Below are 24,896 nucleotides of genomic sequence, written 5' to 3'. Positions count from 1 at the left end.
TTATAGATACCCCGGCTAGCTACGCAGAAACTTGCGTAGCGAAGAAAACAATTTATCAAGCAATAACAAACTCAAAACAAAATCAACTCAAATGAAAAATACTTTCAATACACAAATCCACACACATTTTTTTAAAGATTTTTTTTGAGCGGGAGAAAATTATAATTGCAATATTGACACTTTTCTTTTGTTTGGAGTTAGTGCACAAAGGTTTCTAGACGACTAAAATTGTTCCCTTTATTACTTTTTGCTTTATTTATACTATGTATGAATTAGTCGTCTAGCTTGCTAGACTACCTCTTATACAGTTTTAGCTCACTTTTCACTTTAAAGTCGAAAGAGCTCTCTGAAGAAAACATTTTTAAATCGCTCAGCAAATTGTTTTATAGGTGACGGGAAACAGACACCGTCCAATCAAGGCACCCCTCAACCTTCCAACACTGACAAGAACGAACGTCTAGGTAACTTTGTCAATCTACCGCAATTCATGAAACTTCACGAAATCCTGAAAGGAGCTTTCAAGAATTATCAAACATCTACCGTGTTTCACGCGCTGGAGAAATTCAACGGTTTCGTGCGCGGTATATTGGAAGCGTTTGGTTTGTTAATGGAACTGGCGACTTTCAACGAGTTGGGAACACACGCGGAAGAATTTTTGGACTATTTGAAAGCGACAGCCCGCGTTGAAGAGGAGATAACTTTCTTAGCTGTCCAACAAGTATTTTATTTCTTCTTTCTTTTCATGGTTTTATTTTATACTAGTTTACTTTTTAATCCTATTTCACCATGAGGCCTTTTTTGATCGCTGGTGCTGGGAAAAAACTGCCCTTATTGCACAGGCTAGTTTTTTCTTTGTTAATTTTTTCGAATTTTTAAGTTAACTCTTAACTTTTTCCTCCTCATCTTAAATATGATTAGTTTGTTACTCAACTATCACGTCTCGGTAAAAGCGAAATATTACAGTTCAGTGTCACGAATCCCATTGTTTTTTTATCATGGCTTATATGTTTCATTTTATTATTTTTTCAACTGTAATAAAGGGTTTCCCCAGGGGAATGAAAATGTTGAAGGAGCTCGATAAAAACGTGATTTTTATACAAATTCTAACTAAATAATTACCCTCCTTGATCTTCTTCTTTTCTCTCCAGCTTTTAAAAGGTCTTTTCGGTACAAACGCCGCCAGCGATCCAGAGATGTACAAACTACCAGAAAGCACTGAACAATTGACATCCATACACAGCGATCAAATCACACAACAACCATCCGCTAAACAACAAAACACAGCTTATGCTTCTCCAATCGACTTCAAAAACGCATACGAAGCTTTCTTTAGTCACCCTTATTCACAGCTATCTGATTCCTTGCATATGGTGCCCGTTGCAGATCCTGCTATTGGATCTTTTGAACGAGGGTAAGATTTTTCGTGATATCTTTATCAACCGTGACACCGCCAAAAAATTGGGTTTAAATTTATAAGGCTCGGCTGACGTCAATCATCTGAATCTATTAGCGCTTCTACAATCTCAGACTAAAGCTTGTAGACTTTTCAAAAAATGTATGAAAAATTTCAAAATAAGCTCTGAAAACCCATTTTTACCAGGGCCAATGTTGTTTTTATTGGATTCGGAGAGTTTGGATGACAATTCCAGGAACCAAATCCACTCGATATTGAAGGAAATGTATTTTTACAAAGTGTTCGGGCTATTTTTTTTGTCTGAGATTGAAGATTGAAAGTTCAATGAGTTTCGCTCTTCAACCTTTTCGAGAAGCCATCTATTAGAACATATTTGAGATGGTTTAAAATCAATTATAAACAAATTTCAGAGCTCTCTGGTGCACCCACCAACTGTGTGGCTCAAGTTCACTCATTATCAGTCATTTTCAGTCTTTGGAAGTCTAAAAATCACAAGGACTAAAGCCACAATGACTGCTAGCAAGCTTGTAGGTGTATTCTGTCAAATAACCACTTGTGGTTAACCAAGTGTCGAAAAGGCTTTTCTTGGCACTGTTGAGGAACTTTTGAAAAGTTTACAGACCTTTTGTCCATGATTGTATGCAATGTTCCCACAAGTCCTTGCTAAAGGAGGCTGGCCTTGAAACACTCTTTATTTTGGTACATTAGACCCTCAACTCGAGCCTGATCATCTTTCTTGTAATTTCCGTTTTTCTTTATCTAATTATCGTCATGCTCTTTTCCAGATATATTTATAAAGATTGAAATTAAATTCGATACTTTTGTGAGACATTTTCAGGGATATTTTTGCGATTCATTTTTTTATTGACCTTCTGAACCTAGATTTTTGGACCTACCCCGGTGGGGTGGAGGTCCTATAAATTAACCTGTATTTGTTCGTCCGTCCGTTCGTTCGTCTATTACCAACTTTTCTCAGGATTGAATCATAAGAATCTTTTGATTTTTGGTACAAAAGTGCAAAATGGTGGTGGCCAAAATGTGACGGAGCCCGATTTTTGAAAAAAAAATTATTTGGGCAAATATTAGCCAAAAAACGGCTAAAAAAGGGTTTTTAAGACATTGTGAAAAATTGGATCATTAATTTTTCTAGATTTTTTGCATGAAAGTAGGGTACCATCATAAGTAAAAGATGGCTCAAGCAGATTTTTGCAAAAAAAATTGTTGGCTCAAATAAAGCATGTTTATCTATAAGGATCACTATTAATAAGCATACATCAATGTTCTTAGTCAAATTACTCAATTTTTTTATGAGATAGATATTTTTTTTGCTCATGAGGGCTTACTTTTGAAGAATATGTGTGTTTAGACAGGAAATTTTGGTTGATTGGCGTGTTTTTATATAAAAACGAGCCAAATTGAATATTTTTATATAAGCACATACATTAATTGCTTAGGTATTATTAGGTATTGAATTTTCTCTAGATTGGCTTTTTCATTCTTTATGATTTTTTGCACAAAGATGCATAACTATAAACCTTCGAATGTGAGGGAATTCGATTTTTGGAGAAAAAAATTTGGGGTAAATTTCAGCTAAAAAACAGCCAAAAATAGGGTTTTTTTAGACTTTGTGAAATATTGGATCTTTATTTTTTTCTGATTTTTGCATGAAAGTAGGTAAAAGATGGCTCAAGCAGATTTTTGTAAAAAAATAATTTTTCAGCTCAAAAAACGCATCTTTATTTATAAGAATCACTATTAATAAGCATACATCATTGTTCTTAGCCAAGTTACTCAAAATTTTGATGAGATGGATGTGTTTTTTTGCTCACGAAGTCTTGAATATGAAAGAATATTTCAAGAGCATGAAATTTTGGTTTCTAAACGTTTTTTTAATACGAAACAAACGACTAATTTTAATAGATCGTCACTATTTGTGTTCTGAATGATTGTTTAATGGTCCATAAAAGTATCACTTGTTTCTGAGGGTCTTCCCAACAATAAATTAAATTTTTCTCGCCTTAGTTTCTTCAAAGCCAATTACTTTATGAAAATTTTGTTATTCTTCGTTTCAGCTCCAAAGCTTTGAACATGTTCAAGAGTTTCAAGAAAACATTGATTCCTCAAGGAAGACCTATCGTCAAAGTCAGCAAGGAAAGGGTACGCTATAAAAGTTCATGCATTTTCAAGAGTTTTGTATGATATGATATGATTATGACAATTTTAACCCGGATGGGGCATATATTTGCTTAATGGATACAATTATTTCAAATTACGAAGAAATGTGTGAAATAAATTAAATCGCGAAAAAGCGTTGAATTTTTTGAAGCAATTAAAAAGTTAATTTACTCGTTTGATCTTGTCCCGCCACAGTAATATTGATACTAGTATTTTTAAAGCTGATGAGCGATTTGTATTAAAATATTCTACAAAGGTTTTTCAAGTGGATTTAGTTATGTAGCTTCTTCCATTATGGTAGCAAATGTTCGGCTCGCGTAAAAAAGTCGTCTCTACAAATCCGAACGGTGGCATCCTTAATGGCGGATTTTCCTTAAGTTGCGTAACTTTGGCTTGGTGAAAAACTGCAATTTGGCACACTTGGGGTGAATTTTCAAAAATTATGATTTTTAAGGCCTGGGCACTAATCTTTCAGTTATTTCTGCTACAATTGAGCCTATGAATAATTTGAAGCATCTGAAGTTGAGCCCAGTGCGTTGCGCACGTTCGACTATCTAAGAATTCAATTCCATCAAAATGTTAAATTATTTTACAGGTGGCATCTATTCAATCATACATTCGTTTATTTGAGCCGTTGGTTATCCACGCCTTGAAGTCATACACTACAACCAGTAGTGTAACTTTACAATGTCAAGCCATCCATCTGTTGGACCAACTCATCCGTCTACGCGTCAATTACTCGTTACTCGACTCTGATCAAGTTTTCATCGGATTCGTGTTGAAACAGTTCGAATTCATCACTAGTGGACAAATAAGGTATGGAAAAATGCAACGATCCGGGGGGGGGATGTACTAGGGTAGGAAATTTTCCTATTTCTCCGACCCTTAGTGGAACTGAAATTTGATTTTCATATTTTTCCGACCCTTAGCGGGACTTTGGAAATCCGAAAAAGGTACCCTTAAGGGCGGCACATATACTGTACCCTCCATTTGCCTAAGTACCCCCCCCCCGGGGGTAACGATTTTTTTAGTCACAATTTCAAACCATTTGTCACATGATCACGTTTAATAGTGCTTATTTTTGGACCTACCCCGGTGGAGGTCCTATAAATTAACCTCTGTTCGTTAGACTAGTAAACTAGTCGGTTATTACTTATAACCTTATAATAAAACTGTCAATCAAATAATGTAGACACTAATTAAATATTCAGCGCGCGTGAGAAAAAAGGAAAATAACCGACTAGAAGCTACTTCCAACGCCTTTTTTTCTTCACCTAAAATCGTAAGGAGAGACATACAGATTTCTGTATGTCTGACCCGTGCGGGATTGCATTTATTTTTCTTTCTGTTTATTGCGTTTTTAGAAATGCTCATTTATTTATATGTTCCCATGTTCAATGTTACTATGAAATATCATTTAGTCAAAAAAGTTGGATGGATTCTCAAAAACCTAAAAAAAGTTGTAAAATTAAACAACGTTTTTTGAGGGAAGTAGCTTCTAGTCGTTGAAATTCAGAAAAGACACGCAACTTCACCCCTTCGATTCTTTTTATTTGGAGCTTGATTTTTTGTATATGGGTCTGTTTTCAACGACTAGTTTACTAGTCTACTGTTCGTTCGTTCGTTCGTCCGTTAGTTCGTTACCAACTTTTCTCGAGATTGGCTCATTAGTTTTTCCTGATTTTTGGCACAATGATGCAAAATGGTAATGCTCAAAATGTGACGGAGCCCGATTTTTGAAAAAATATATATTTGGGCAAATTTGGGCCAAAAACTGCCTAAAAATAGGGTTTTTTGGACTTTGTGAAAAATCCTGTCATTACTTTTTGGACCTACCCCGGTGGAGGTCCTATAAATTAACCTCTGTTCGTCCGTCCGTCCGTTCGTTTGTTCGTTTGTTACCAACTTTTCTCGAGATTGGCTCATTAGTTTTTTCTGATTTTTTGCACAAAGATGTGTAACTATAAACCCTCGAATGTGACGGAGCCCGATTTGTGAAAAAAAAAATTTTGGCCCAATTTTGGGCAAAAAAATGCTAAAAATCGGTTTTTTTGGACTTTATGAAAATTTGGATCATTAATTTTTTCTGATTTTTTGCATGAAAGTAGGGTACCATCATAGGTAAAAGATGGCTCAAGCAGGTTTTTGCAAAAAAAATTTGTTGGCTCAAAAAACGCATGTTTATCTATAAGAATCACTATTAATAAGCATACATCAATGTTCTTAGTCAAATTACTAATTTTTTTTATGAGATATATGTTTTTTTTGCTCATGAGGGCTTACTTTTGAAGAATGTGTGTGTTTAGACAGGAAATTTTGGTTGCTTGGCGTATTTTTATGGAAAAAGTAACTGGCCAAATTCGGTATTTTTTTATAAGCACATTATCAATTACTTAGGTATTAGCTTTCCTCATAATTGGCTCGTTAGTTTTTTCTAATTTTTTGCAGAAAGATGCATAACTATAAACCCTCGAATGTGACGAAGCTCGATTTTTGAAAAAAAATTTTGGGGGTAAATTTCAGCTTAAAAAAGGCGAAAAAAGAGTTTTTTGGACTTCGTGAAATATTGGATCATTGTTTTTTTCAGATTTTTTGCATGAAAGTAGGTAAAAGTTGGGTCAAGCAGATTTTTGTAACAAAATAATTTTTCAGCTCAAAAACGCAGCTTTATCTATAAGAATCACTATTAATAAGCATACATTAATGTTCTTAGCCAAATTACTCAATTTTTTGACGAGATGGATGTATTTTTTTTGCTCGCGAAGTCTTGAATATGAAAGAATATTTCAAGAGCATGAAATTTTGGTTTCTAAACCTTTTTTTATAAGAAACAAACGACTAATTTCAATAGATCGTCAATATTTGTGTTATGAATGATTGTTTAATGGTCACGTCACGTAGATATCAATTATAAATGTGTTAAATGCACAACTAGGTAGGTCCATCAAAGTATCACTTGTTTATGATTTTTTGTACAAAGATGGAGGGCAAGATTCTCTAAAGAATGGCTAGTGGTTTTTCCTGGACAATTCTTATACGCCTTAAAAAACGGATTTTCATATTTTAGGGAAATTCCCTTAACCAAATAAGAAAATATAGCTTTCTCAATGTTGACTCATTATTATTTTTATTTTTTTTGCACGATGATGCAAAATGGCAATGCCTAAAATGTGAAGGAGCCTGATTTTCGTAAATAAATATATTTGGGCAAATTTGGGCCAAAAACTGCCTAAAAATAGGGTTTTTTGAACTTTGTGCAAAATCCTGTCATTAGGTTTTTCTGATTTTTTATACAAAGATGGAGGGCAAGATTCTCTAAAGAATGGCTGAAGTGGTTTTTACCGGAAAATTCTTATTCGCCTTAAAAAACGGATTTTCGTATTTTGGGGAAATTCCCTTTAACCAAATAAGAAAATATAGCTTTTCTCAATGTTGATTTGCTGATTTTTTGCACAATGATGCATAATGACAATGCCTAAAAATGTGACGGAGCCCGATTTTCGAAAAAATATATATTTGGTCAAATTTGGGCCAAAAACTGCCCAACATTATTGCCCCCGCAACGAGCGCAGCGAGTGAGGAGGCCTTCATAGCTTCACGCAAGGATATTGGACAGGAATCTCGAATTTTTGCGCGCGCGCGTTTGTTCGTATTGTATGTTCCGGCTAATTAAGTGTTCCGCAAAAATATGGCGGTAAATTATACAGCGGCAAATGTTATATACATTTTCATATTACGTTATATGCTATTATATGCTATTACAATTATTATATATTACAATTCATAAGTTTTGATTTAGCATTGAAAAGCTGAAGCTAGTGTTATAAATGCAAATTATAGAAAAAGTATATAATTACACCATAACACGAATTACAATATTACTTTTGCAAATCAAAACAAACAAAATGGCAGACTGGTTATGATAATGATTTGATTCTTTCGTCTTTGACTGGAAAAAGTGTTTTGTATGTCTAATTTTGTTTCTTGTCTTTAAAACTGAATAAATACTCTAATTTAGTCAGAAGTTCATTTCAGCAATGATTTCAATTCTTTTTCGAATCTTTAAAGAAATTTGCTCAAGTTTTCAAATGTACATTTGTTGATATTTTTGTTCAAACTGTAATTTATCTTTGTCTGTTATTTTATTAATAACTACCTTTATTGTTTATAGAGCTTCTTGAGCTTTAAAGACCATTATATGGTCGTAACTCGGGAATGTCTTTCTTAACTTGGTAAAACAAGATACCGGCAAAGTACAAAAAAGTAGAATGTATGCATATGAATCCAAAATTGAATGTGAATCAATGTAAACAAACTTTATTTTTTTTGGTCTTCAAAATAGATTTACCTCACTTAGAGTGTTTTCACTGTTTGTTCAGTGTGGTAAAGTTATTTGGAAAACATGAAAAAAGTTTGTATATGCGCACATTCAACTTTTTCAGTTGTGATAGCCTACGTAATAACTTGCGCTCCAGTAGTTTGGTGAAATAGCTCAAATTCTAGCTTTCCAAGTTAGGAGGGACCTTCCCGAAGGCATTTAACGGTGGTTAGACTAGGCACGCAGACAGTCAGACATAAACACCATAAAGTGAAAGTATATAGCTTTAAACTCAGAAAGTCTAGCTTCCTGAAGGCACGTCTCTTCATTGTCTGTGCTGCAATCATCTTAATGGATTCAATCTTTTCAGCTTGGAGAAAAGATTGCATCATTAAAAAGTACTATGCACTTTAAAAAAAATTAGGCGCATTTCAACTTTTCTCGACTGTACGTCTGAATGGACCACAATGGCATTCCTTTATTGGACCTACCTCGGAGGTCCTATAAATTAACCGATGTCCGTCCGTCCGTCCGTCTGTTCGTTCGTCTGTCCGTCTGTTACCAGCTTTTCTCAGGATTGGCTCATTAGTTTTTTCTGATTTTTGGCACAATGATGCAAAATGGCAATGCCCAAAATGTGACGGAGCCCGATTTTCGAAAAAAAATCATTTCCGGCCGAAAATGCCGGAAATATGCCGGAAAAACCGGTTTTTTGGCATTTTCTCAAGATTTCATCATTAGTTTTTTCTGATTTTTTGCACAAAGATGCGTATTAACAATGCCCAAAACATGCCGAGTCAGATTTTTGAGAAAAATTTTTTTTTGGCCGAAAATGCCGGAAATATGCCGGAAATCGCCGTTTTTCTGGATTTTCATTGAACTTTTTCCTTATAATTGGTTGTTTTTTCATTCGAAAACATTATTAATAGCAATTCCCACCATCAAGCATGTTTTAATTTTCAATAAAATAGATTTTTGAAGCCGGAACTTTCTAAAAATCACCGGAACAGCCGATTTTCGCCGGAAAAACGGTATTTCTTGAATTTCTTGAGCTGTACTTTATATTTTTTCATGAAATTTTGCACGCTGATGCAAAATGTCAATACCTAAATTGTGACGGAGCCTGATTTTCGAAAAACATCTTTTTCCGGCCGAAAATGGCGGAAATATGCCGGAAAAACTGGTTTTTCGGCATTTTCTCGAGATTTCATCATTAGTTTTTTCTGATTTTTTGCTCAAAGATGCGTACTAACAATGCCCAAAACATGGCCTAGTCCGATTTTTGAGAAAAATTTTTTTCCGGCCGGAAATGCCGGAAATATGCCGGAAATTGCCTTTTTCTGGATTTTCATTGAACTTTTTTCTTATAATTGGTTGTTTTTTCATTCAAAAACATTATTAATAGCAATGCCCACCATCAAGCATGTTTTAATTTTCAATAAAATAGATTTTTGAAGCCGGAACTTTCTAAAAATCACCGGAACAGCCGATTTTCGCCGGAAAAAACGGTATTTCTTGAATTTTTTTGAGCTGTACTTTATATTTTTTCATGAAATTTTGCACACTGATGCAAAATGTCAATACCTAAATTGTGACGAAGCCTGATTTTCGAAAAAAATTCATTTCCGGCCGAAAATGCCGGAAATATGCCGGAAAAACTGTTTTTTTGGCATTTTCTCGAGATTTTCTCACTAGTTTCTTCTGATTTTTTGCTCAAAGAATCGTATTAACAATGCCCAAAACATGACCTAGTCCGACTCTTTAGTTTACTTATATTTCTATGCTTTTCACACAAAAACATTACTCATAACAATGCTCATTATCAAGCATGATTCAATTGTCAATAAAACTGATTTTTGCGACCAGAACTTCCTATTTATTATTTCCCTACAACCCTTCCCTCTCCCCCCATCAACAATCAATGATGAATTTATTGTGTTGTGTATTTTCGCTAAACGCTATATTTTCTGACTGATTTTTTTCATTTTTCTTTTCGCATTGCTATCTAACTTTAATCATCAGGTAGGTCCATTTAGCATATTGCTTGTTTTTCTTTTGACCAACAACATAAAAGATTTTGCTTGAGAAGTGCAATCACAGCGTAGGCGAGTGGAGTCCGGGTCTTAGCTAGGATTGGTTTCTATTTCGCCCTATTTAAGATGGCGCAGAACTGTTTATTAGGCAAAGTAGCAATAGAGAATCAATCAATCAATCAATCAATAATTAAATCAATCAATAATCAAATCAATTAATTATTCCTGATTATTTTTTATGTTTCAATCTTTAAAGCATTACAAGCTTTATAAGTGCATGACATGACCTTTCATTGGGGGCATTTAGTGAAAGCTATGACTAGTTGATAACAATGCTCACCATCAAGCATGATTCAATTGTCAATAAAACTGATTTTTGCGACCAGAACTTTCTATTTATTTTTTTCCCTACAACCCTTCCCTGTCCCCCCATCAACAATCAATGATGAATTTATTGCGTTATGCATTTTCGCTAAACGCTATATTTCTGACTGATTTTTTTTTCATTTTTCTCCTCGCATTGCTGTCTAACTTTCATCATCAGGTAGGTCCATTCAGCATCTAGCTTGTTTATAAGTCAAATTAACGATGATATTTGGGAGTAAAAGGAAGCGACAGAAAAGGTGGCACCTCCATGCTGAGTCAGAGCTACTTGTTTACGACGCAACTATAACCTCCAAGCAAAATGAAAGATCGAAAGTTGTTTCAAAATTTGACCTCACATTCTATTGCTTTTTTAAACAAAAACAAGAAGCCGAAGCGGCATGAAGGCCCAGCTGACGTGGCAATAACCAAATGTCGTTTGCATTGGGTATATACCTTAAGAGAACCAATGTTTGCGGAATTGTATTTTTGCAATTTTAGGGTTTGAAAGAAAACATCGAATCTTACAATCCTAATGCACACATTTTCGGCAGAGATTGAAATACAGAACATTCAAAAAGTTAAAAAAATTCGAAAATTGGCTGAATGAAAAAAAAACAAAAAAATAGCTGCCCTGGAAGGTCAGTAATGATAAATGATTCGCAATATATGTATATAATAGATTTACTTTATGTTTTTGTTACTAGTATGCACAGGAAAAAATCCGTGAATCACATGCGTGTGAAAACCAATTTCCGAACATGTGATCCTGCAAAAAAATCACATGCGTGTGGAAATGTAATTCACAATCCATCTTTTCTCACTTGTTAAATAGAATAGAAGTGAGTTACTTTTAGGGTATTAAACCTCTCTCTCTAAGAAAGACAAACAATCCTATTTGTGATTTTAAATCTAGTCACAACCCATTTAAAAAGTCGAGAGAAGATGGCTTGTGAATTGTATTTTCACACGCTTGTGATTTTTTTCAGAATCACATGCACAGAAATCAGTTTTACCAAGCATGTGATTTCCATACTTTTTCCTGTGATGAAAGAAAAATTCGGTTTAAATAAATTCACAAACTTCAAATGTCAAATGTTGACCGTCAAAGTTCAGAAATATCGATTTAACGCGTAGCATCATGAAAAACATTCCAAACTTATTCAAATTTACACCTACATGAGCTGCATTTTAATATCCTTAAATGACTTACAACATACGTTTACTTGGGAAAATTCCAATGATAAATGATACGCATATAATAGATTTACTTTATGTTTTTGTTACTAGTATGAAAGAAAGAATCGGTTTAAATAAACTCACAAACTTCAAATGTCAAATGTTGACCGCCAAAGTTCAGAAATATCGATTTAACGCGTAGCATCATGAAAAACATTCCAAACTTATTCAAATTTACACCTACATACATGAGCTGCATTTTAGTATCCTTAAATGAGTTACAGCATAAGTTTACTTGAAAAAATTCTCTGTCAGGTTTGAAAAATCCAACCACCAACCGTTTAGAGCGATAGATCAAAAATTGACCATTTTCATGGGAAGCATCATGAAAAACATTCCAAACTTATTCAAATTTACACATGAGCTGCATTTTAGTATCCTTTAAGGGCTCTGGCCATAGTGAATTTTTCTTAATTGCCGTGTTTAAAATGTGTTTTCTGACTGATGTAACCAACAAAACTATGGCATGTTATACATTTTCTGTTAGACAAACTATTCTTGAATCTGAAAATTCAAAAATTGCATTGAAAAAATTTGATGAAGAAGAAAATGAAGACTTTTGCGAGGAAGAGTATTTCAACTTTGAAGAGCTTAGTTTCGGCGAAGAAAAAATATTTTGAAATTTTTTTTGCAGTAGATGGTGTATCTTTTACCGAACAATAAAAATTTTTGCGGAAAATTTTTGTAATTGCTTCTTTGTCTCGAAATCTTCAAAATAGTGGTTTTTCATCAATTTTTCATCTGGATTTTGCTTAAAAAAACAGTCATAACTGTTGACACTTTTTAGAAAAATTTTCGCAAAATTTAAAATAGTTCAATTTTTTGCGGACAGTGTAAAGAAATTTTGAAACAAAAAAGTTAATTACCCATTAAAACTAAGCACTTTTTGTAAAAGAGGGTCATGCAACATATTATTAACATCTTTTTAAAGTTCATAACGTCATTTTTGCAATTAAATTCTTAATTACTCTTAAGGGATTCGATTAAAAAGCAATTTATGAAGGCAATTCTTTGTTAGAAGTGTTAAGGAACCTTTAATATAACAATTATGTTCAAATACCAAAATCAATTTTTGGACTATGGTCAGAGCCCTTAATAACTTACAACATAAGTTTACGTGGAAAAATTTTCTGTCAGGTTTGAAAAATCCAGCCACCGACCGTTTAGAGCGATAAGTCCAAAATTGACCATCTTCACGGTTAGCATCATGAAAAACATTCCAAACTTATTCAAATTTACACATGAGCTGCATTTTAGTATCCTTTAATAACTTACAACATAAGTTTACGTGGAAAAATTCTCTGTCAGGTTTGAAAAATAAAACTCCAACATCCAAATGTTCCCACTTGCTCCCTGACCTGACTCCATCCATCTTGAAAACATTAAAAAATACTTTGCCATAAAGAGAATGAAATTTGACTTTACTACCAATTCAATCCAATATAAGAGTAGGTCAAACATCGTGCGGGTAGGCGAGGCAAAAATTCTAAATAGGCCGCTGGTTTAGCCTGGACTACTGGACTTGTTAATTTATTGCGCGCACAGGCTCCGACAAAGCCAAAATCTTTTCGATCAGTTGCTTTTTAAAGGCCCACTTGCGCTGCGCGGCTGGGCCAAAAAATGGCTGTTGATTTCGAGCAAATTTGCTATCGAATGTTTTGATCTGGAGAAGCTAATCAAATTTCAGAAAACACTTAAACTTTTTCCACATCCTACGACAACAATCAAATGACCAATGAATTTTGACAACCCAAAATCCTAAAAGACAAAACAAACAAAATTTCACTAGAGACACATTAAAAATTAAAAACTAATTTAGCGAATAGGGACCCATAATTTGAAATGAAGTATAGAAAACGTTTTATTTTTATTATGTGCATGAAAACAAGTCCAACCTAGATCTTGAATTTGTTGTAAATGGTGGTTAATTTTTCTAATAAGGAAATATTCTTTTTAAAAAAACACCACACAGATTTCCAGTTGTGTTGTTGTTCTAGAATGGTTTTGCTGTCGATTGGCGTAATGGGCTCTTCCGGGGGCGGAAGATATTGTCCAGGGGTATCGAAAAAATCCTGAAAAACTGCCATGTCCATAGGGTGAATTTGGAATGTCCAGATTGTTTAGTGTCCAGATTTGATGCTTGTCCAGTAATAAAACGCGTGTCGATAAATAAGTAATAAAAAGTCGAAATGTCCAGGGGTAGATCATTGAAAAGATATATTTTCCACCCCCATGAACGAATTTTTTCTGGAAGAGCCCAATGATCTTGAATTTCATTGTTGGGTGTTTGAAACAAGAAAATTAGTTAGTCACTTATTCCCATTCCTTTTCCTACATCTCAAGCATATAGTAGAATCTCAAAATCGATGCCTAAAGTGCCGACTTTTCGTCGTTAAATACAGGTCTGGTGTCCAAAATAGAACATTCAATCAATGTGGAGAGTTGAAGCAAAATAGAGAAAAAACATCAAGGTCGTCGGTGTATAAGATTCACTAATCAAAGGGCTTTTATTGATTTTGTTTGCGGAAAAACTAAAAAAAGCGAATCAGAGCACTCTCAAGGGAATTAGTCTGAAAATTCAATGACGTCGTTTCTACTCCTAACCATGTTCGCACGTGACGGTTATGTTTCGCTCTGAAATGGAATGAAGCCTATTCATTTCGTTGCGAACATGGTCTAAATAGGAAAATAAGAAACAGGTTTTCTATGTAATACCTAAAGATGATTTTTTGAAATTATTTCTTTTTGGACCTACCTCCGGGTGCCCCGGTGGAGGTCCTATGAATTAACCTGTGTCTGTTCGTCCGTCCGTTCGTCTGTTACCAGCTTTTCTCGAGATTGGCTCATTAGTTTTTTCAGATTTTTGGCACAAAGATGCAAAATGGCAATGCCCAAAATGTGACGGAGCCCGATTTTCGAAAAAATAATTTTCCGGCCGAAAATGGCGAAAATATGACGGAAAAACTGGTTTTTCGGCATTTTCTCGAGATTTCATCATTAGTTTTTTCTGATTTTTTGCTCAAAGATGCGTATTAACAATGCCCAAAACATGGCCTAGTCCGATTTTTGAGAAAAAATTTTTCCGGCCGGAAATGCCGGAAATATGCCGGAAATCGCCGTTTTTCTGGATTTTCATTGGACTTTTTCCATATAATTGGTTGTTTTTTCAATCAAAAACATTATTAATAGCAATGCCCACCATCAAGCATGTTTCAATTTTCAATAAAATAGATTTTTGAAGCCGGAACTTTCTAAAAATCGCCGGAACAGCCGATTTTCGCCGGAAAAACGGTATTTCTTGAATTTCTTGAGCTGTACTTTATATTTTTTCATGAATTTTTGCACACTGATGCAAAATGTCATTACCTAAATTGTGACGGAGCCCGATTTTCGAAAAACATCTTTTTCCGGCCGAAAATGCCGGAAATATGCCGGAAAAACTGGTTTTTTGGCATTTTCTCGAGATTTTATCATTAGTTTTTTCTAATTTTTTGCTCTAAGATGCGTATTAACAATGCCCTAAACATGGCCGAGTCCGATTTTTGAGAAAAATTTTTTCCGGTGGTAAATGCCCGAAATATGCCGGAAATCGCCGTTTTTCTAGATTTTCATTGGACTTTTTCCTTATTGGTTGTTTTTTCAATCAAAAACATTATTAATAGCAATGCCCACCATCAAGCATGTTTCAATTTTCAATAAAATTGATTTTTGAAGCCGGAACTATTTTAAAAGTCGCCGGAACAACCTTTTTTCGCTGGAAAGACAGTATTTCTTGAATTTCTTTTGGATTTTTTCCTTATATTTCTATATTTTTCACACAAAAACGTTATTGATAACAATGCTCACCATCAAGCATGATTCAATTGTCAATAAAACTGAATTTTGCGACCAGAACTATTTTTTCTCTACAACCCTTCCCTCTCCCCCCATCAACAATCAATGATGAATTTATTGTGTTGTGTATTTTCGCTAAGCGCTATATTTTCTGACTGATTTTTTTTTCATTTTTCTTTTCGCATTGCTATATAACTTTCATCATCAGGTAGGTTCATTCAGCATATAGCTTGTTCTATTTCAGTTCGCCGGAGACGTTTATACCGACCGTGTTTCAGTTCTTGGTTTTGCTATCGTACGAATGTTACCAACCAAAGTTTACGCAAGCAAAAGCAATTATTGGTATGCCACGCATCATGAGATTATGTGATGAAGTAATGGCCTGTGAACAACCTGCCGTCACTCATGGTATGGTATTTATAAATCAAATAAATCGCGTCTTCTGCAATAAAAAAAGTTCATACTTTTTGCCATAGAGAGTGTCAAAAAAGGTTCGAAAAAGAGACCAAAGGTGGGAACGGTGTTTTGAAAATTCTAAAATTCTCTTTTCTGGACTATCTTACTATACTAAATGAGTTTATGAAAAATGTGTGTAACGCAAGATGGTAGCAAAGCTGCAATTTCGAATTCGAATTCCCCTTAAAAATGAAGTTAGAGAGCACCAACAATACCATTTTTATCATCTTAAGGGCTTTTCATGCGCAAGCTACACTGGCGTTTGCGACGACGGGAACCGTCTAGTAGGCCTCTAAATGAGGTATTTAGGGGGGAGTTTTGTGTATTTGATGCTTTGTAATGGGATCAAGTGTCGTTGAAGTTGCCCATGGTTCATTAGTAGACCTGTTTACTCGTTTTCAGCACCACTGTGCCTGAATCTATTTAATATTTTTCTTTTGTTGGGAGGGGGTAAATTTAAATGACAGTGGACTGTCAGGGATATACACAGGTTTGATGGCTTTATAAAGAAAACCCTTGAAAAGGAATTTTTGCTAGAATTTTTATAACACGGTTTCCACGATTGGTCTATTCTTTCCGAACCTTTTTGGCACTCCCTATGGCAAGTACGAACTCTTTTTTGTATTTATAAGATATTGCACGAACAAATATACAAACAATAAAGGTTCCTAGCCTCCCGATAAAAAACCACTAGATTATACCGCCAGGATAGCATGAAATGTAAGATCGTCTGTTATAATAATGATAATGGTATTTCGCTTTATAATAAATTTCAACGTTTGAATTTATTTTATCACTAATATTATATTATCTATCAACAAAATTAGAGAACAAATAATACAATTTTTCACCTTTTCATTAAAAAAAGTCTTATATTTTTCTACGGACTTTGATTTCGGAGAATTTCAACTGTCTTCCGAACCATGAAAATGGTTTCCAGATGTTGGTAATGCTCTCCTTTCTCAACTCGTCATACGGACCGTTGAAATTGACATGAAGACAACTTTTGAACCACCACCCAGCATTCCGATCGAGAGCACAATTAGCTGATGCATGTTGGTCATTATCACGATCATAAGTGCTGAATTTCATTGCATCATGATAGTTCATGCCATCCAATGCGTTGCCCGAGTATCCGGAGATGTGAAGGTCATATCCAGCCGCTTCACTTCCTACCTCGAAATTTGAATATTTGGCCCATTGAAACGCTCCAGTTGACAATACGATCATGTCAAAACGTACTTCCGAACCTTTCATGAAAGATTGAGCTGTCAATCGGTACAGATTTTCGTTGCCGAACCAATGTTCTCGGTGAAGCCGACCGAATCCTTCTCGATATTCGGTCCAATTTCGAACGAAATTCTCGGAACCGTCAACTCTTCTTTGCACCAGTGTCCATCCTCCTCCATCCGTTGTTTGGTCACAGAAGACTTGCGTCACAAGCGAATTAACATTCTTATTGATCAGATATAACCCATTGATTCGTTCGCCTTGGACGTGATGCTCCTTGCAATCACGCCTGACGGGCATAGCTCTACAATCACAATAGTATTTCTCTGCCATTGAGTAATCTTCAACACAGAAACAAGGATCGCATGGGTTGTGTGATTTGAAATGACAAACCCCATTCTGTGTGTCATCCTTCATTTTCAAATAACGTACCTCTTGGCTGGTCTGAACTATCTTTTGATTGGCTAATGACAGTTTTTGATTGGTTTGGGCCAGTTGTGTTGTCAGTGTCTTGACTTGAGCCTTCAGTTGAGTGATATCATCTGCTCTACTTGTTACCAGCAAAGTTGCCAGCATTGAAATGACCAACAATAGTTTCATGATTGTAACTGACCGGAACATTGACATCGTAGTTAATAGAATGTAAAGATTCTTTTTCGCCATTTTATAACAATTCTACGAGTAGATGCTCGAAGATGGAGAACAGTTGTATCTTGTGAAATGACTTTCATCGAAACCCTTCATCTTAGAGAAAAATAAATAAAATTAGTAAAAGGAGTGCAAATACAGAGTGAAAAGATTTATTATCACCGTCTAAGAAGGTGCTGACTTCTTCGTACGGGTGAAAGTAGATTTTTTGTTATTCAATCCGCACGGGTGAAAATCGTTTATATCGGTTAGTAGGGTCAGGATCGGTTAGGGTCAGGGTTGGAGTACGAGAGTCAAAATAGGGTTGGGAGTAGCATTGGTAGGTAAATAAAGGGCTCTAGGCCCTGGTAAGGATACCACTAGGGTTGGGGCTAACACTGGCATGTCAATATATATAGGTCTGTAAAATACACACTATAAGTAGAATGTGAATTCGAAGTAGTGCCGTGGCTTCGTGATCTAGTGGTAACGTACAGAGCTTCTGAACCGAAAGTACTTTTCATGTGTGGGTTCGAATCTAGTCTGTACATAAACCCGATATCTACGGCTAATTTCAAAATTCATTGCTACGATAATCGTGAGATACACTCTGGTACAGAGTAGTTCGAATCCCACCCGGAACTCAACTTTGGCAAATTTCAAAATATCAAAGTTGAACTCTAAAAAGTCCAACTTAGAAACATCCTAAAGGCTCAGAAACTCCAGAAAACTCCAGATCAAAGATAGAAAAATACAAGATCTACTCTCACACGTACGAAGAAGCCACGACCGTCTCAAAAAGTGACGTTTAAATAAATGGTATATCAGCTGTGTAAAAAGAAAATATTGTTGAAGCAGTGGTAAATATTCTCACAAAAAAATCATGAAAAAGTAAACCCTAATGCCATCTGGTCAAACAAATCTTGTTAATTTTTAAATAAGTCAAACGATTTTTTTTCACAGTTCCTAAAGGGTTAGGAAATTAATCTCAAAAATTCCTTTTTAGTGTTCAGGATCAGGAAATTAAACCCCCGCTCCGGAAAATTGTACACCCGGAATTTTGTTCTGGAAATTTGCCCCATTAGTTTTGACCAATCTAACGAATAGTTGTGAATTCGAGTTTTGCCGAATCTGTTGCTTTTCAGTGCTGGTTTAACATTTAAATGTAGGGAATTGTAAAATTGGAATTGAATTTATAGTTTACCACAGAAACCAACAATTACAAAAAAGCAAAATATTCAATTTTGGAAATAAAAAAAACTTCTGCCCCTTGCCCCCTGTAGCTACGGCATCAAATTTGTTGTTTCATATAGATCGGACAAATATTTTGGTTTTAGCCATTCCAGCTTTGAAGCCGATCGTTCAAGATTTGTTTACATCACAAAGTCAAACGCGTCCTGATTCGGCGAAAGATTTGGATACACAGAGAGAAGTGATCGTTTCTATGCTACTTCGTGTCGTACAATACCCAGAGGTAAGAATTTATTTATAATTCCTTATTTATAAATACCCGATATATGTGTTTCTTGATTTTCAAAAAAAAAAAAGAATTGATTAAAAAACTGTCCTGTTAAAAAATTGAAAAGTTCAAACTTTTACAAGCATCATATCTACGGATTTGGAAGAACGAAGAGCTTTGTTCGTAGAGCTCGTTGGATATTTGCCCAGATTTGCCTCCTTTTTTGAAGTCGTGAAAACTGGGAATTTGAAAGAAGTGGACAAATAAGCAATAAATGATGGCATGTTAAAACCACTCCTGTAGAGTGAGGAGAGGGTGCACACTTTATTAACTGCGTAATTTTCCAAACTACCTTATCGGCCCTTTTTACGCCGGCCCAAATTTAACGCCGGCCCCTTTTACGCCGGCCCTTATTACGCCACAGCCTAATTTTGGGCTTACGCCAATAAGGGCCGTTAATAACGTCAAAATTTATAAAAATGGCTACTTATGCTTCAAATTAGTAAATAATTGTCATTTTTCAGTAGTAAACTGTCACTGATTTTTAAATATATTGAATATATTTCACTGAAGTTTTAAATATGGAGTAAAACAATGGATAATTTTCGTCTTCGAATCATATCTAAAATCCTTTAAATGGTGAAATAATGATGAAAAATTAACGCCGCTTTTAAGTTATTTTCCAAAATCTTGGCCCTTTTTGCGGCGGCACTTTAACCCCGGCCCTTTTAAAGCCGGCCCTTATTACGCCACGAGCCCAAAAATAACGCCAATAAAGGCGGGCCGGTGTAAAAAGGGCCGATAAGGTACCTCATTACACGAATATTACTAGTCAGTTTATTAACACGAATTGAAAAATTTCATGTTAATAAAAACCCCCTTAATTAAAACCAGCCGCTGTTGGCCGTTGAATACTTTCCAAGTAATATTTGTGTAATAAGGTAACAAGTTGACTATGGTCATTAGCTTTTGTTAAGAGCCTAAAACACTTTTGTATTTTCATTAAAGGTTTTACAAATGTTGACCACTGTGTTGAACGGATCGAAGACGGACGATGAAAAATGGAAAAGATTATCCAGAGTCATCATCGATACATTGTTACCAAGTCTCTCCAAGCTTGAGGTATATAAAGGTTTGCTCTTTTCAATGTCGTTGTCTCTGGCCCTCCCACACATCACGCAAACTAAACATGAAATCTAGATGAGACAATAAAGCATTATCGGTGCTTTAAAGGTTTTGTTTTTTTAAATAGGAGTGATATCGTTTGCTTACTCAACAATTTTAATTCACAAGCTTTTTCACATTGGATTGACACGGATGTGGAGCAAGATTTGTCAGAAAGAGGAAAAGAAAAACATTTTTTTGCTTATATCACCATAATATCACAATAGGCAGACACTGTCCCGATATGAAATATGTGTCTGAAATGAAACGAGAATACTTATGTAAAAATAAAACCTTTAAAGATATTTTGTGTTCTTGCCGTTTTTTATTTACCGCGGGTTTCTGTTTTATTCAGTGAGGACTAACTATCAAAGTAACTGGATTAAACGGGTCAAGATTTCTAAGCAACCTACCAACCTGTATCTATTTTTAGCTGAATCATCTTTTTGAGTGGATACTTTCGGTATATTAGTGTTAAAGGTTCAATATTTTTACGTGAATAGGAAAGTCAAATAATTTAGGATTTTTAGACAGTTTTTCGATTCGTTTAACAGAGTACCCGGCTTCACTCTTTGAACGTGACGGGACATTTAAAAGAGCAGGGATTTGAACCGGGAACCGTTGGTTTTCGGCCTTGACGTCTTATACCTGTTGGCATTGCACCTTTTTTTTATGACCTTGTCTTCGCAAAATTTCTGTTGCGTTTTTGATTTCGCTTTCAAATATTTGTTTATTACAAGGTTCAAATGGAATCAATGGTGCAATTACAGACATTGTTTTCACTGATGGATGCAGTGGCACCGTTGGCGTTACGCCCTGGCGATATCATCTTGAAACCATTGCTTGACATTCATTTACCAGTAAGTAAGTTTGGCTGATTGCGGTGAAAATTTCAATGAAAGCATATGTTTGAATCCTTCTTTAATTTTTTAATTTTTTGATGAGAGATTGACGGCCGTAACAGCAGTTTTGTACAAATCGAAATACTTGTCTAACTTGGACTCTCCTGGAAATCAGTGGAATCTTTATTATCGTTTTCTTAGGAAAAGAATGCACAAAAATAATCAGAAATGGTGAAATTAAGAACATTCGAAGAACATTTGAAGAACATTTTAAACTTGAAACTCAAAAAGTTAAGAACATGCGAAGGTTCAAAAAAAATTTAATGTTCTTATTTCTGACGAATTTAATGCTACAATAACTTTATGCTATTCGATCGTTTTATTTTCAGCGAAACAATCAGATCAACAGAGCTTTATCAACATTGGTCGGCTTGTTACGTACACTATTGATGCAGAATAAAGAGGATATCATTTTTACCAGAATGCAACAGTTGGATTCTTCACTCGTACGACCTTGTTTCCTTAGCAACGCCGGAGATGATGAAAACATTGAGCAACCAACAAAATTAACTAGCGCAGAATCTGCGGCTGAATACTTCGCACAGTTTATCTTGTATTTTGTTGATCTGTCATGTCAAGAATTGGAAAGGTGTTATTATGGTGTGACGGTGGAGAGTGAACAGGCTTTATCCATTGTTCCGCTTCTTGAGACCTTGCTTTCTCTCCTATCGTATATCGCAAAGTCAGGTAATATAATTATCATCATTGAGTTTGAAGACCGAGAGATACCGAGACCGAGGGATGCACAAACAGGTGTTCCGGAAGTGGGTCAGAGGCTTAAAATGTTTCTTACCCCCTAAGGTACCACTGTACAAAATTTCATGCTTTCTACTCAAAAACGCACATATTGCATCCTTTTTGTACACACTTTCCCTGGACTAAGACTAGAATGCTAACTTCTCTTATCACTTCACTTCCTTTTATTATAAGACGTCACGAGATCCCAGGCCTTGTCTTCTACGGTAAATTCGATCACTAATTTGAATCTCCGCTCTTCGAATCTTTCTGTAATTTGAACTAAATCATTGGTCCTGTCAGATTGAAAGTTGTATAAAATTCAGTCTTAAATAGTCTTCAGCGGGTATGTGGTTTACCTTACACAGAAATCTATCTGGAAAAAAAACTTTAGAATTTAGTATTGTGTCGATTTACAGTTTACGCTCTTTCTAATTCGATTTCCAAAGGGAATTGGATTTTCATCGAATAAGAAAGCGTATTGAATGGTAGTTCGTCGAAGCATCAACTGTATTGATTTGTTTTGGATCAAAAACGATATATCTGTCGAGATGCTTTCCAGTGAGAAAACGATGTCATGAGAACGTCCAACGGATGCGTAAAAAAATACAACTGACGGATGACTTTGTCGAATTGTTTTACGCTGGACGTTTCGTTGGAAGCCAAATAGGCAGTTGTCTTTAAAGGGACATAAAAATAGTGAAGAAATTTGTAAGCAAACCGTATGCAGCGGGATACAAAATCAAAACAAATGTCACATGTCAAAATAAAAAATAAAAACAAATATGACTATTTTGATTGTTTTAATTGTTTTACAGGTTTGTTTTGGACACGTGATTTTAATTGTTCTCTTTAATGACACGGTTTCGTGCAATGTTAGTTTAGGTATAAACTTATTTCTTTTTTATGATTTTTGTTTCCACCAACAAAAATCATAAAAAAAGAAATAAGTTTATACCTACACTAGCGCAATGTTTACATTTTACTACTTTTATGTCCCTTTAAGTACTAGATTTACTCGCGGATTAAATGTTATTCAATGCAAGCTATTTTTATATCTTTTACAGGTTCGTTCAAAATTTTATCATCACACCTCTTATCTTGCATTCAAAAACCACGGCAACGTCAGGACGACGCTTCCACGACGTGTCTTCTGACGTCCGTCACAAACAACCTCCGTTCATTACCTCACCAACATTCCTTCTGTTTCCTTAAATGGCTCTCCTGTCTGCAAAACCTAAATCTTCAAAATGCTACCTTTTGGAACGAACAATTTTCATCATCATTAACCAATCAGAAGGCAGGACAATATCACGTGCTCTGGGAACGCGATGTGATTGGTAAAGGAGCATTGTTGCTCTATTGTGAAGTGGTACTCTCACAGTTAAAGGTATGAATAGTCGTTACAAAGATTTCGCAAATCGAATTCTATTTCAAAACCGAAGCCATTTTTAGTACAATAAGTGTATTATGTGATTGAATTTTTTATAAAGGTTGTTTTTAATAGCAGTAAATCATGGTAGCTCCGTCTCCGGTTAATTTCATAAATTACGCCACGAACCAACAATTGTCTCGGTTTTGGAAGTCTCATTTTAGTGAAGACCTTTCACCATCTTGAGTCTAAAACAACTGTTAGTGGCCACATTTTAAGAAAGAGTGAGCAATCTCGCATATTTAAATTCCTATGCAAATCCAATTCCCTTTAACATCGAATCATGATTTTAGGAGCAGAAAAGTGGGAGCATGGAAGCTCTTGGAGATCTATTGAAAAACAACATCGATAAACTCATGTTGCACTTCAATGAACCGCCCGTCAAAGAACTTATAAGGTAGGTACATAGGTACTTAGGAGTCATCCATATATTACCTACGCAAAAATATTGTTCTCTGTTTACAAGGGGTGTTAAAAATTCGGAAAATTACGTCAGCAGTTTTTGAGGAAAACTGAAAGTATCTGAGTTAAGAAAAAAAAATTTGAATTGAAGGATCATCGTTTTTACTATATCTCCATGCAAAATTTGAGTTTTTTTGGATGAGCATTCCTGGAGCAATTAAGTAACATTTTATTTTATGCTGATGTCAGCAAAAGCCTTTTTCCTCAATTTTCCATAAATGGCTGAAACAGAGTTATTTAGTGCCCATTTTGAGATAACATAAATATAAAGAGCAAAAGTTTACAAACGTTTTTGTCAAAAAAGAAAAATCGTGTCCTTTGATTTATCGAGTTTTTTTGCACAGGCCGTAACTTGCCTGAGTTGTATGTTTAATTGAGACGTAAGGGACGAACAATAGAAATGACGTCAATCTAACAATAGACGTATACTTTTGCTAAACCACCTTTCCCCCTCCCTACCTTAGGTCGGTAACAAACAATAACGCTCCCTCCACAGTTCGCGATCAACCATTGCTGTTCCAAGCGCTATCGTTTTCAGGCCGTATTTCCGTTTTAGAGGTGTCAAGAAACGTTCGTTTTTATCGAGCGACGCTTAAGAAAACCATAAAAAGAAACGTAATTTCTCACTAAACCAAGCATTACTTTCAACGGCGTTTTTTTCTCTTTTTTTTCGTTAATAGCCGCGTGCTTCAAAACACAGGCTCAACAGAGATATTCTTGCAAACAATCACTGAACATATCACACCCAAATTCCTACAGAAAAAGGTTTGTGTTGACTTTTAAACTTTAAAATTAAATTCTTTTTTACAGAAAAGTAATCGTCTTTTTAACAACAGGCATTTTTGTTATCGGGTAGGGGTTTGCGAATCATCATTTTTAAACCCTAGTTAAGCTTAACGTTGGGGTTATTATTGTCGATTAATTCCAAAATATATTGGTCAAGCAACCAGAAATTCTATCTAGTTTTACTTTTTGGTGGTAAGTGATCAAAATGGTCGTTCTTCGAAGGAAGTACGTGCATTTGACAGTGCCCCACTGACCATAGACCGTTTG

The 24,896-nt window shown here is 35.2% G+C and overlaps 2 protein-coding genes across 5 annotated transcripts in view; one reads left to right on the top strand and one right to left on the bottom strand.

The window, feature by feature from the left end:
- The window catches only part of LOC136804336 (huntingtin-like), a 143,199-nt gene that overhangs the window by 14,724 nt on the left and 103,579 nt on the right, over positions 1-24,896 (top strand). For 3 of the 4 annotated variants that reach the window (XM_067061046.1, XM_067061044.1, XM_067061045.1), the window contains exons 19-30: positions 390-718; positions 1,149-1,411; positions 3,487-3,571; positions 4,185-4,405; positions 15,606-15,784; positions 19,027-19,163; positions 20,157-20,270; positions 21,053-21,172; positions 21,544-21,901; positions 23,017-23,339; positions 23,675-23,778; positions 24,524-24,608. In XM_067061046.1, coding sequence (XP_066917147.1) covers positions 390-718; positions 1,149-1,411; positions 3,487-3,571; positions 4,185-4,405; positions 15,606-15,784; positions 19,027-19,163; positions 20,157-20,270; positions 21,053-21,172; positions 21,544-21,901; positions 23,017-23,339; positions 23,675-23,778; positions 24,524-24,608 — 2,318 coding nt within the window. The remainder of the gene's footprint in view (positions 1-389; positions 719-1,148; positions 1,412-3,486; positions 3,572-4,184; positions 4,406-15,605; positions 15,785-19,026; positions 19,164-20,156; positions 20,271-21,052; positions 21,173-21,543; positions 21,902-23,016; positions 23,340-23,674; positions 23,779-24,523; positions 24,609-24,896) is intronic. The other variant, XM_067061047.1, reaches the window with a different exon arrangement.
- On the bottom strand, positions 16,566-17,740 carry LOC136804335 (microfibril-associated glycoprotein 4-like). Its single transcript, XM_067061043.1, has one exon. It carries the CDS (start codon positions 17,723-17,725, stop codon positions 16,703-16,705), a length of 1,023 nt encoding a protein of 340 aa, XP_066917144.1. The 5' UTR covers positions 17,726-17,740; the 3' UTR covers positions 16,566-16,702.

The sequence above is a fragment of the Clytia hemisphaerica genome, unplaced genomic scaffold, assembly GCF_902728285.1.
Source record: "Clytia hemisphaerica strain Z4C2 unplaced genomic scaffold, Clytia hemisphaerica genome assembly, whole genome shotgun sequence".
Lineage (NCBI taxonomy): Eukaryota > Metazoa > Cnidaria > Hydrozoa > Leptothecata > Clytiidae > Clytia > Clytia hemisphaerica.
This window is presented reverse-complemented; position numbering and strand designations above follow the sequence as displayed.

Coding starts and splice junctions, on each gene's coding strand:
- LOC136804335 (XM_067061043.1), bottom strand. CDS start 17,725: ATGGCGAAAAAGAATCTTTACATTCTATTAACTACGATGTCAATGTTC.